At 41.1% G+C, this 13,833-nt stretch overlaps 1 protein-coding gene across 1 annotated transcript in view; it reads left to right on the top strand.

Moving 5' to 3' along the window:
• Window positions 1–13,833, top strand: part of LOC140728505 (myosin light chain kinase, smooth muscle-like) — a 341,168-nt gene that overhangs the window by 293,145 nt on the left and 34,190 nt on the right. The window contains exons 22-26 of the mRNA XM_073047317.1: window positions 4,117–4,416; window positions 4,897–4,929; window positions 5,011–5,104; window positions 5,209–5,412; window positions 11,672–11,889. Of these exons, the coding sequence (XP_072903418.1) occupies window positions 4,117–4,416; window positions 4,897–4,929; window positions 5,011–5,104; window positions 5,209–5,412; window positions 11,672–11,889 (849 nt within the window). The remainder of the gene's footprint in view (window positions 1–4,116; window positions 4,417–4,896; window positions 4,930–5,010; window positions 5,105–5,208; window positions 5,413–11,671; window positions 11,890–13,833) is intronic.

The raw sequence follows: 13,833 nt of genomic DNA on the forward strand, positions 1-13,833 counted from the left end.
CTATCTCATTCCCCTCCATTGTCCTTTCTCTATGCCTTTCTAAATTTCTCCTCGCCTAGGCTCTCCTGCGCCTTCAACACCCCCCTTCCCCTCATTCGCACCCCACTTACTTTGGTTGAATGCTCATCTACAGTCCTTTGTATTCACTTCTCTGGGACCCAGTTCCCATCTCCATTCAAATGAAGCTTCACACAATGGAGGGCTCCTCTTCTTAATGTTGGTTTCTACCATACTAATCTATAAGCCATGCTATCAAGTGAATCTGATTGAATCTGTGTCAATTTGCATGTAACCATTCATTCTAACACTGTAGCTCTGACTTGGCAACTGAAACCTAACAGGGCATGCTTATAAGCACAAATAAAATCTGCAGATGCTGGAAATCCAAAGCAACTCACACAAAATGCTGGAGGAACTCAGCAGGCCAGGCAGCACCCATGGAAAAGAGTAAACAGTCAATGTTTTGGGCCAGGACCCTTCATCAGGACTGGAAAAAAGATGAGAAGTTAGAGTAAGAGGTGGGGAAGGGGAGGAAGAAGTACAAGGTGGTAGGTGATAGGTGAAACCAGGAGAGGAGGAGGGGATGAATAAAGAGCCGGGAAATTGATTGGTGAAAGAGATAAAGGGCTGAGGAGGGGGAATCTGATAGGAGAGGGTAGAAGACCATGGAAGAAAGGAAAGGAGAAGGAGCGCTAGAAGGAGGTGAAGGGTTGGGTAAGGAGATGAGGTGAGAGAGGGAAACAGGAATGGTGAGTGGGGGTGGGGCGGCATTACCAGAAATTCGAGAAATCACTGTTCTTGCTGTCAGATTGGAGGCTACCCAGACGGAATACAACATGTTTTCCTCCAACATGAGTATGACCTCATCATCGCAGTAGAGGAGGCCATGGACTGGCACGTTGGAATGCGAATGGGAAGTAGAATTGAAATGGGTGGCCACCAGGAGATCCTGCTTTTTGTGGTGGACAGAGCAAAGGTGCTTGGTGAAGCAGTCTCCCAATCTATGTCATAGTGGGAGGCCATACTGGGAGCATTGGACACAGTAGATGACCCCAACAGACTCACAGGTGAAATATCGCATCACTTAGAAGGACTGTTTGGGGCCCTGAATGGTAGTGAGGGAGGAGATGACTGTTTACTCTTTTCCATTGATGCTGCCTGACCTGCTGAGTTCCTCCAGCATTTTGTGTGTGTTGCTTAGAGCATACTTATAACAGAACCTCCTTCTAGTCTTATCTACTGTATGTAGGTGTTTTCCACCTTGTTCTTGACAACTGAATCTTTCCTTTCTCATGCCAAGTTCCTCTCCAGACCCAGGAAGCAACCTTAAAACAGTTTAGTGTTTACCCAAGTAACTATAACGTCCTCTGTAGCACAATATACCTATCAGTTCCTCCAACTTAAATGCCTCTTGTGCCTCTGACTATGCTCTTTCTTCCTGCTGTCTCTGCTTTTATTCAGACAAACTGCAAGAAATGTTTCCTATTGGACCAGTGCGAGGGCAGAGATATCTTCTGAATCCCGATACCTAACTCACTCACAGTCACTCTTCCTGTGCAAGTGATGACTAGTCCTGCCACATTTAATTTCGGTGTGATTCCTCTTGAACAAAGTGTAAAGCTGCCATGGAGTTGTGCAGACCAATATAGAGACATTTTTGCTTAAGTACATTAATCCCCTTTGCCTGTATTATGTCTTCCTGTGCCTTGCCTATTTAAATGCCTGTCTAAATGTCTCGAACTAGAAATTGTATCTGATTTCACTGCCTCCTCTGACAATGTTCCAGATATCAATTACTCTCTGTGTAAAAAAAAAACTTTCCCTTCTTTAAAACTCCTTTCTCTCATCTTAAATCTATACCCTCTGCGTTTTGAGACCCTTAGCATGGGGAAAAGGTTGACATCAACTCTATCTAAGCCTCTAATAATTTTATATACTCTATCAGACCACCCCTCACTCCAGGAATAAAATCCCAGCCTGTCCAATTCCCCTCCATAGCTAAAGTCATCCAATCCAAACAACATCCTAATGAATTTGCTCTGCACTCTCTCCAATGCATCCATCTTCCTAATGGATAAATGGTGCAATCTCTGACTCCAACTCATGAACTTTGAGTTTGTTTATTTTGTGCAGACGTGGTCACTGGGGATCTCAATAGTTTCCATCTGTTCCTACAGTCTTCTGACAACACACGTCACCTATTCCACTCTGCCTACCTTATTTTAATTATTCATTTAGTAATTCAGTTAACAGTTGAATATTAATAATTGCTAATCATAATTTTATCTAGTTTTGAAACTTGCATCCAAATTAAGTTTTGAATAAATTTATATGGTGGGTCATAATTTAAGGCAACCCCTCAAAAATGGAGGAATGTGTAGTGGAGAGTGTATTGATTGACTGCATCAAAGTGTGGTATGGAAACACCAATATCCTAGAATGGAAAATCCAACAGAAAGTAGTGGATATGGCCCAGTCCATCACAGGTATAGCCCTCCCCACCATTGAGTGCATTTACATGAAACACTGTCGCAGGAAAGCAGCATCCATCATCAGGGACCCCCACCACCCAGGCCATGCTCTCTTCTCACTGCTGCCATCAGGAAGAAGGTACAGGAGCCTTAGGACTCACACCACCAGGTTCAGAAACAGTTGCTACCCCTCAACCATCAGGCTCTTGAACCAAAGGGATAACTTCACTCAACTTCACTTGCCCCATCACTGAAATGCTCCCACAACCTATAGACTCACTTTCAAGGACTCTTCATCTGATGTTCTCAATAGTTATTGCTTATTTGTTGTTGTTATTATTATTATTTATTTATTTTTGTACTTGCACAGCTTGTTGTCTTCTGCATCCAAGTTGGTGCAGTCTTTCATTGACTCTAATATGGTTATTATTCTATTATGGACTTATTGAGAATGCCCAAAAGAAAGTGTATCTTGGGGTTCTATGTGATGATATATATGTACTTCGATATTCCCAGATACAGTACCACAAATAGTGACTCAGCTAACAGTTACCATTTTTCAATACTTGATTGCCAATGTGAGTGAAAACTATTAAGTTCTAACAATCAAACAGTAAAACAAAATTAAACAAGCAAATATTGAAAATGAAATCATCCCTTGCTTTATCAAAGCCCACAACTCATGGTCACAGGCTCTTGGGGGTAGGATGGCCATTGTACAATAGACTATGCTATAGCAGATTCCTGAAGGTGGCAGGACAGGTTGAAAGGGGAGTTTAAACAGTCCATAGGTTCATGAATTTTATGAACAAGGGCTAATACAAATGCCAAAATGCATGTTGAAGTTTTATGAAGCACAGGTTCAAAGGCCCCATTCCAAGCATTGCACTTCAGCAGAATGTGCCGGCCTTCTAGCAGATGGAATCTAAACTTTCTAGAAAAAGAGTGGAAGGGATGAAGTGACCAAAGTAGGTTGTTCTGCTGAGAGCAGAACACTGGAAGAAAGTTGAGGAAAAACTGATGCACCATCAATAACTCTGAGACGTGAGTTAAGGTAGGCTTTTATTGGCTGGAAGAAAGCACAAGCAGCAAGCGACCACCACACAACATCCGGGAGACTGAGGAAGGGTCTGTGCCTCCAATCGCCTTTATACCGGGGTCCGTGGGAGGAGCCACAGGAGCAGTCAGCAGGGGGGGCGTGTCCAGACAGGTATATGTAGTTCACCACAAAAACCATAACCAGTGAATAAATTTATTTATTTTATTTAGAGCTACAATGCAAACAGGCCCTTCTGGCCCAATGACCCACACTGCCCAACCTAACCCTAACCTTAACCTTAATCACAGAACAATTTACAATGACAAATAAACTACCACTAATAGGCCTTTGGACTGTGGGAGGAATCTGGAGCATGAGAAGCAAACCTATGTGGCCACAAGGAGAACATGGAAATTCATTATAGAGAGTGGCGGGAATTGAACCCCAGGTCGTTAGCACTGCAAAGCGTTACACTACCCGCTACCTGACCATACCGCCTCATAAATACCTGGTGGGAATATGGAGCGAAATGTGAACTTTCTTTCGTTTAAATTTTGTAAATTTGAATGGAGTCCTGCTGCTGACTTTTCCTCTTTCCGCTCACAGATAGACCAGAGCCACCCGCAGGGAAACCATGCTCCTCCGATATCCGTAGCTCTACTCTGACACTGTCATGGTACGGCCCCACGTATGACGGTGGCAGCGTCGTCCAGTCATATAACGTGGAAACTTGGAATTCCGAAGAGCAGCAGTGGACACATCTGACCACCTGTCGCAGTACATCCTGCAGTGTGCGTGATCTAAGCACTGATAAAGAGTACAAATTCCGAGTCCGAGCTGTTAACGTTTACGGCACTAGTGAGCCAAGTCAGGAATCCGATTTGGTCAAAGTGGGAGTAACAGAAGGTTAGCTCTACCTTAAGGGTACCAAAAGAAGTGCACAATCTTTACTTACTTGTGGCACATTTGTAAATATTATGGGGATATTTTCCTATCAGCTTCTCTGCATTCTTCTGAGGTGGTGTTGTTTTCAACTGTTTTTAATTTTTTATAATGTTGCTTGCCATTCCGTTGTGCTGAGAAAAATTGCTAGAACCAAATTCTGAGAGTTTTTCTGCATGAAAACAAGTCTTGACCCTCATCTTGCTTTTCTTCCAGTATTGTTCCTCCTGATGGTGCCATGGTATTAAATTTGACCATCATAAACTGTGACCTGAAACTAAGAGAGTTAGAGTTTCATCACACTCTTTATTTTTAAGAAAAGCTTATTAAATACTTAATAATTTGGGGATTTATTAGATGTCACTTGTATTTATATTTTAAGCTTTGACATAGTTTAGACATTCAATTACAAAATGATCTAACTTTGACTTATTTAATTTTAAGAACACAAAGATGAAGTTGATCTTTCTGATGATGGTAAGCATATTTTTATTTCTGCTCATTTGCAAAATATGAATAAAGCTCATGCTGCATTATACAAAAATAATTCCTTTTTAGATGAGAAAGAAAGCGAACCAGATTATCGGAATGTAACAATCAACACAACTGAGAAAGTTGCAGAATATTATAACATACTGGAAAAAATAGGAACGTGAGTGCCTCTGTTAATTTTACAATGTTTTCTATTTGGTTCTTATATCATCCTTCTTTGTGATCAGCACCAATGTGTAAGAACCATTGTCGACTTATTTACAGGGGAAAATTTGGACAAGTCTTCAAACTTGTTGAAAAGAAAACTAACAAGGTTTGGGCAGGGAAGTTTTTCAAAGCTTTCTCTGCGAAGGATAAAGAAAATGTGAGGCAGGAGATCAGTATTATGAATTGCCTACACCATCCAAAGCTTGTTCAGTGCATTGATGCTTTTGAATCAAGGTCGGACATCGTTATGGTTATGGAACTGTAAGTAATGACAATTTCCTTTACTCGATTCATAATCCTGAGCGTGGTAATAAAAATCGTTGAGCAAAGCATGCAAATTAGATGATTCATACAGTGCACTAATGCATTGTGACGTTTTCCAGCAAAGATAATGAACATCTGCAAATTTCAAGTCCAGAATGAGATTAATAAAGCCCTTTAGCGTCTGGACATTACGCATATTGCTGAGGCTTCAGTTGGAAGCTGAGCAGGATGTGTCATTGTGATCAGAATCTACTCAGTCTCCGGAGTGTGTGCGAGATTTTAACTCTCAGCCTCAGTTAAGCTGTACTGAACACGAATGATGCTGACAGTGCCAGAGTGAGGGGGATCTTTGTTAGTCCAGAGGAGAACTCGGATCTCTTGACTGGAGTTGAGTTTATTGTAACGTGCACAAGTACCTGTACGCACAGGTGCAATGAAAACTTTATCTGCGGCAGCATCATATTAGCAGCAATCACAAGATAAATGTAAATTGTACACAATTCTTACAAACAAACACATGTAAAACAAAAGCAAGTCAATTTTAGAGCAAAGTGATAGGAGTAGTTACATCACAGTGTTGCTAAGCTCTAGAGATGAATAGGGTTTTGCTGGTTGGCTTAAAAATCAGATAGTTGAAGAGCAATAGCTGTTCCTGAACCCGGTAGTCTGGGACTTCAGACTTCTGTTTGATGGTGGCTGCCAAAAGATGGCATAGCCCAGATGGTAGATATTTGATGATGGATGTTGGCTTCTGGAGGCAACATCTTCTGTAGATACTACCAAGAAAGATATGCCCATGGTATATTGGGTAGAGTCCTCTTCGCTCTGCAGCTCCTCACATCTCTGCGCATTTGAATTGCCTACCAGACTGTGATGTGACCAGTCAGGATACTTTCAACAGTATATGTGTAGAAGTTGGTATGTTCAGTGACATGCGCACCTCTTTAGCCTCCTAATAAAGACGCTCACACACTTTGTGTGCTGGGCCCAGGACAGGTCAGTCTCCTATAAAGTAAAAGAAGGAATCCTCACACAAAGCCTTTTAAAGATTACTTGTCCCACTGCTGTCTGTGAGGAGTTTAGTACATTCTCTCCGTGATTGCCTGGGTTTCCTCTGGGTTTTCTGGTTTACTCCCACTGTACAAAGTTGTACCGGTTAATAGGTCTTTGTAAGTTGTCCCGTGATTAGGCTAGGGTTAAATCAGGGGTTGCGGGCAGAGTAACGTGAAGGGCTGGAAAGGCTATTCCATGCTGTATCTCAATGAATAATGATTTTTTTTTAACTTGTTTTGGATGCTTCTAATAAGTTTTCTGGCAACATTTCTTTAATTCCAGGATCTCAATTTGTTTTAAAGTCATATTGTGGCACAAGTTTGGAATGATAAGCATCAATTATGAACAATAGATGTTCATTTTATTTTACTGCACCAGTGCTGCAATAAAATGCAGCTGGTAGTTAAAAACCCTTGGGAGTGAGAGGCTCTGTGAACTGTACAATGGAAGGTGCAGCACGACTTTAATGATCCTGCGACCACAACATCTCCATCATTCCTATGCTGACCAGTTTAAAATCCTGGCGTCAGATTCTGAATTGCAGAGAGCAATATTGTGTCCCCCAATGCACTATGTTGAAACCAAATAAGGTATGGGAGACATGGGAAAATGTTCTATCAATAGTGAATCCAGAGAAAGTCACTAAAAATACAAAGTTTGAGAGGGTGAATTTTTAAAACACCTTTTATTTAAATGAGATTTTCAGAGGTGAGAAAATACTACTTTTAATCACCTGATTAAAAGTCTCAGCCCAAAACGTCCACTGTTTACTCTTTTCCATAGATTCTGCCTGACCTGCTGAGTTCCTCCAGCATTTTGGGTGTGTTGCTCGGATTTCCAGCGTCTGCAGATTTTCTCATGTTTGTGCTTCGACTTTTAATCACCGCTTTAAAGTTTCAAAGTACATTTATTATCAAAGTACATGTACAGCGTACAACGCTGTGATTCACCTTCCCGCAGAAACGCAGCCACACAAAGAAATGCAGCACGGTAGTGTAGTGGTTAGCACAAACGCTTTACAGTACCAGCGACCCAGGTTCAATTCCCGCCACTGCCTGTAAGGAGTTTGTACATTCTCTCTGTGACCGCATGGGTTCCCTCCGGGTGCTCCGGTTTCTTCCCACATTCCAAAGACGTACTGGTAGGTAGGTTAATTGGTCATTGTAAATTGTCCTGTGATTAGGCGAGGATTAAATTGGGGGATTGCTGGGCAGCTTGAAAGGCTGGGAGGGCCTACTCTATGCTGTATCTCAATAAATTGATAAATCTGTTTAATGAAATCCCCACACAGCAAAGACCATCAAACACCCAATGAGCGAAGAAAAGTACAAACCTCGCAAACAGCCAAAAGCAAACATATAACATTAAACATCAAACCGCAGAACCCCTGCAACGGTCACAGGAGCCGAGCCTACTGTCAGTACATCAGGCGCTGTGTCGATGGCACACAGAGCCAGTTCTTCGATCAGATTGCGCAAATACTAAACTAAAACACATGGAGCATGAACTGCAGTGTCCCCAAAAGTGAGTCCACAGCTCAATAGAAAAGTAAGTTGAAAAAGATTAAGGTTTTGACAGTGTTTACTTTCAGGAGTAAAGTTTGTTCAGCTTGCGCATATTGGTGAGGAATGAAATAAATCTGTTTTAAGAAGTCATCTCAACTTTGCACTAATCTGGCTGACATTTTCTATGGTTCTGATGTCAAAGTTCCCTCATGAAGTGATTCTGGCATTGACGTGTTGTTCCAAAATAGTTGAAAGTTAGCTCTGCATGGTATCTAAGCCATGCCATATCAATTAGTGGAATGCTTTATATCACTAAATGTAAATACTTTAAAATATGTCCCTTTACCCACTGTTAATATCCATCACCTGCACAACTCACTACACATAGAAACATACAAAATGTGCTGCTGGAACGCAGCAGGCCAGGCAGCATCTATAGGGAGAAGTACAGTCAACGTTTTGGGCTGAGACCCTTCATGAAGGCTCAGCACGAAACATCGACTGTACTTCTCCCTATAGATGCTGCCTGGCCTGTTGCGTTCCACCAGCATTTTGTGTGTGTTGTTGTTTGAATTTCCAGCATCTGCAGATTTCCTCGTGTTAACATACAAAATGTAAATGTTCATTGGCAATTAACCATATAACAACTACAGCACGGAAACAGGCCATTTCAGCCCTTCTAGTCCATGCCAAACGCTTACTCTCACCTAGTCCCACCTACCTGCACTTAGCCCATAACCCTCCATTCCTTTCCTGTCCTGTCCATATACCTATCCAATTTTTTTTTAAATGACAAAATCGAACCTGCCTTTACCACTTCTACTGGAAACTCGTCCACACAGCTACCACTCTCTGAGTAAAGAAGTTCCCTCTCGTGTTACCCCTAAACTTTTGCCTCTTAACTCTCAACTCATGTCCTCTTGTTTGAATCTCCCCTACTCTCAATGGAAAAAGCCTATCCACATCAACTCTATCTATCCCCCTCATAATTTTAAATACCTCTATCAAGTCCCCCTCAACCTTCTATGCTCCAAAGAATAAAGACCTAACTTGTTCAACCTTTCTCGGTAGCTTAGGTGCTGAAACCCAGGTAACATTCTAGTAAATCTCCTCTGTACTCTCTCTCTATTTTGTTGACATCTTTCCTATAATTCAGTGACCAGAACTGTACACTATACTCCAAATTTGGCCTCACCAATGCCTTGTACAATTTTAACATTACATCCCAACTCCTATACTCAATGCTCTGATTTATAAAGGCCAGCATACCAAAAGCTTTCTTCACCACCCTATCCACATGAGATTCCACCTTCAGGGAACTATGCACCATTATTCCTAGATCACTCTGTTCTACTGCATTCCTCAATGCCCTACCATTTACTATGTATGTCCTATTTTGATTATTCCTACCAAAATGTAGCACCTCACACTTATCAGTATTAAACTCCATCTGCCATCTTTCAGCCCACTCTTCTAACTGGCATAAATCTCTCTGCAAGCTTTGAAAACCTACTTCATTATCCACAATGCCACCTATCTTAATATCATCTGCATACTTACTAATCCAATTTACCAGCCCATCATCCAGATCATTAATGTATATGACAAACAACATTGGACCCAGTACAGATCCCTGAGACACACCACTAGTCACCGGCCTCCAACCTGATGAACAGTTATCCACCACTACTCTCTGGCATCTCCCATCCACCCACTGTTGAATCCATTTCACTACTTTGATATTAATGCCTAATGATTGAACCTTCCTAACTAACCTTCCATGTGGAACCTTGTCTAAGGCCTTACTGAAGTCCATATAGACAACATCCACTGCTTTACCCTCTTCAACTTTCCTAGTAACCTCTTCAAAAATTCAATAAGATTTGTCAAACATGACCTTCCACGCACATATCCATGTTGACTGCTCCTAATTCGACCCTGTCTACCCAGATAATTATATATACCATCTCTAAGAATACCTTCCATTAATTTACCCACCACTGACGTCAAAATAGCTTTCCTTCTATTAAAGGTATGAAAACCACCTTCTTTCCACTCAATTGGCAAATAATTTAACTTATGTCTGTGTTGTTACATCATTGTTACGTTTTGTCAGTATAGTTTCAATGTATTTGTAAGTCTGTGTATATTTTGTGCTTATCAGGCATCTTGGGCATAACAATAAGGAAAGAAGCTATTGTTTGCTTTGAATTCAGAACTGAATCTATATAAATGATCATAGACATGGGGGTTTAATGTAACAATGTGGTTTGCATGCCTTTTCTCCCCCACGTTTCATGCATTCTGTGGGATTTTGGAAGATTGTAAACAGCAACTCCACTATTTCCAAAAGCACCTTTCAAAACCCTGGGAAGCATGTCATCAACTCCTGGGGATATATCAGCTTTCATTACCAGCAATTTCTCCAGGACTATTTTCCAATTGTCTATTCTAATAATAACTTCTATAATTTGAGATGTAAGGTTCTATAGATGTAAGGCCCTATCTTCCGTTTTCAAAATCAATTTCCCCCAATGTTTGTTCTTGCTTATTTATATATATTGAGTTATTTTATTTTTGTGTGATACCTTTCAAGTTCCTTGCATTTACACAGCGCGGTGAAAATAGGTTAGTTGAGAATTGATAGGAGTGACGTCATCTAAGGTTAGTGGGAGTAAGATGTTTACAAGCTTAAGAAGTTGCTCTTGCAGTTTCTGCAACTGGGAAGCCATGGGCAGTGTTTTCCCGGTCTGCCCACTCAGAACATAAAAGAGTAAAGCACAGAAAGAGATCCTTCACCTCACAATGTTGTGCCAAGCTAATTAAACTAATAATTAAATGCTTAATGAAACAAATGCCTTCTGCTTAATCCATCCATTGATATGCCTGTCGAAAAGTCTATTTAACACCTCTGCCGTATTCCCCTCTGCTACTACCACAGCAACACATTCCTGGCACCCACCACTCTCTTTGTAAACAAAAATCTTGTCTTGCATATTTACTTCTAAAAATGAGACCCAAGGGAAGTTTTCATTCCCTGCTACACCCACATTAAAGGCTTCTTCCGGCTACACAAGCCTTCTCAGTGGGATGGCCTTTGTATGATCTTGATTCATCTTGGAGGAGGGAGAGAAGCAAAGCCCAGGCAGGCACAAAGGAATGCTGCGGAGCAGAATGGATGCACTCCAATATTATCATCCAGTAGAGAAGTAACAAGGGTTAATAACTGGATCCTTCTGAGAATGTGACTAATTTGAATACACCTCATCAAACAGACAGTGGAAGCTTCCTGTCGTCCATATAAAGAGAGGCTGCAGCTCCAGCCACGGTACCTCCATCCTTCACGTTAATCTATGTTATCTCATTGGTCAGCTTCCAGCCTAAGCAAACAAGATCCATTCTCCATACCTCTGCATTCAGTGATCTATGACATTTTGTCATATTCTTCTTTGGCCTTTTGCGATGTTCTACTATCATTAGTATGTCTGTGTCAAACTTTCTGATAGGAACTAAGGCAGGTTTAAATCAAACACTTAGACATCACTGTATACACTATTAAAGTAAATGGAACCAAATCTCCACATGAGTGTGTAAGAATGTCTCTCAATATAATCTGTCAGATAATAGACACAATGTACTAATTAACTTGCTCCTCTCCACTGCGATTTTAAATTACTCACAAATGTCTTGTCCCACAGAGTTTCTGGAGGGGAGCTTTTTGAGAGAATAATCGATGAGGATTTTGAGCTGACTGAGAGGGAGTGCATCAAATACATGCTGCAGATTAATGAAGGGGTGCAGTATATCCACAAGCAGGAAATTGTGCATCTGGACTTAAAGCCAGAAAACATCATGTGCGTCAACAAAACTGGAGCGAGGATTAAACTCATTGATTTTGGACTTGCTCGAAAATTAGGTAATAGCTTCACTCAAATGTAGTTTTAATAATTGGTTTGAGTTTTTTATTGCTCGCTGATGTGAATCTGTGCTTGAGTGATTGCGCTGGATATTGGCAGATCTCAGAAACGACCTTGCTGTTATCGTAGTTTCGTGGTGAAAAGGTACGAGTTCCTACCCAAGCAGTATTATTGATAAGTGACTCTTTTAATGTCACTGTAACCATTTGGGATTCAGTCAATTGCAAAGGGTGTAGACAACTTAAACAGGTCTCGACTTCAAAACCCTATTTGTTCTATTGGTCCACCGCCTGGAGAAAGTCAAATAATTAAAATAATATAGGTGAAAAGGCCACATCATTTGTAACATTTAACGTTTTCTCTACCTTTTAAATAGATCTCAATAGCTGACAAGTGACACACCATAGATGTAGAAAGTAACAATCTACTGAGTTTTGATCGATTGCTTTGGGGGTCATTGTACTTCAGCCACAGTAGAGCAAACCCACACCCAGAATCAGGTCTAATATCACTGGCATGCGCCATGAAAATAGGTTGTTTTGTGGCAGTAGTACATCATAATATATAATAATTTTTTAACTATAATTTATAGTAGAAATATGTATAAGTAATGATGCAAAAAGTGAGAGAGAAGGGAAAAAAAAGTGACGTAATGTCTATGGGTTTATTGTCCATTCAGAAATCTGATGGAAAAAGCTCTCCTAAACATTGAATGTGTGTCTTCAGCTCCTGTATCGCCTCTTTGATGGTAGCAATGAGACAAGAACCCGTTCTGGGTGATGTGGGTCCTAAGTGACGGATGTCACCTTATTGAGGCACTGCCTCCTGAAGGTATCTTTGACATTGGAGAGATTTAAACCCATGATGGAGCTGGCAAAGTTCACAACTTTCTGCAGCTTTTCCTGATCGCGTGTAGTGGCCTGTCCCTACTAGACGGTGATGCGACAAATTAGAATGCTTCCTATAGTACATCTGTAAAAATTTGCAAGAGTCTTTGGTGACATGCCAAGTCTCCTCAGACTCTCATCCTCCTGTGCCTCGACCACCACTCCTGGCTTTGGGCACCCACCACTCTCTGTATACAAAAAAACACAGGCCATCGATGACCTCTCGTCTCCATCGTCCTCTGAAGACAATGGTATGGCTGGAGTTCATCAATGCTTCTGTAATCCACTGAATCCATTGGACAGGGGATTGGCTTATACAGCCTCACCAGAGCCCTGTAGGCCAGCCTCACTCATTTCCACCTCTTCCGACAGGGACGTAGGGTTGGACTTTGAGAAGATTATTCTGTCTATGCCTCTCACAATCTTGTACACCACCATTAACTTAACCTCTATCATTCCAAAGGGAAAAGCCCGAGCTCACTAACCACCTTCTACGCTGTATCCTTCTCATAGATAGATAGATAGATAGATACTTTATTCATCCCCATGGGGAAATTCAACTTTTTTCCAATGTCCCATACACTTGTTGTAGCAAAACTAATTACATACAATACTTAACTCAGTAAAAAATATGATATGCATCTAAATCACTATCTCAAAAAGCATTAATAATAGCTTTTAAAAAGTTCTTAAGTCCTGGCGGTAGAATTGTAAAGCCTAATGGCATTGGGGAGTATTGACCTCTTCATCCTGTCTGAGGAGCATTGCATCGATAGTAACCTGTCGCTGAAACTGCTTCTCTGTCTCTGGATGGTGCTATGTAGAGGATGTCTCCTTCTCAACATGTCCTCACCATTCAGGTAGCTCACACTAAAAGTACTTTGTGCTACCCTTTGCCATTTCCATTCAGATTTTTGAAGTTCAAGTTCAACAGATGAAAGACATTCAGTAGATGAGGCAGCATCTGAGGAGAGAAATGCAGAGTTAACTTTTCATGTCACATTGAAGGGTAATGAGGTTTAACTCTCTGTCTCTCTTACACTGGCACTTTCTCTT

This window comes from Hemitrygon akajei, chromosome 5, assembly GCF_048418815.1.
Source record: "Hemitrygon akajei chromosome 5, sHemAka1.3, whole genome shotgun sequence".
Classification (NCBI taxonomy): Eukaryota; Metazoa; Chordata; class Chondrichthyes; order Myliobatiformes; family Dasyatidae; genus Hemitrygon; species Hemitrygon akajei.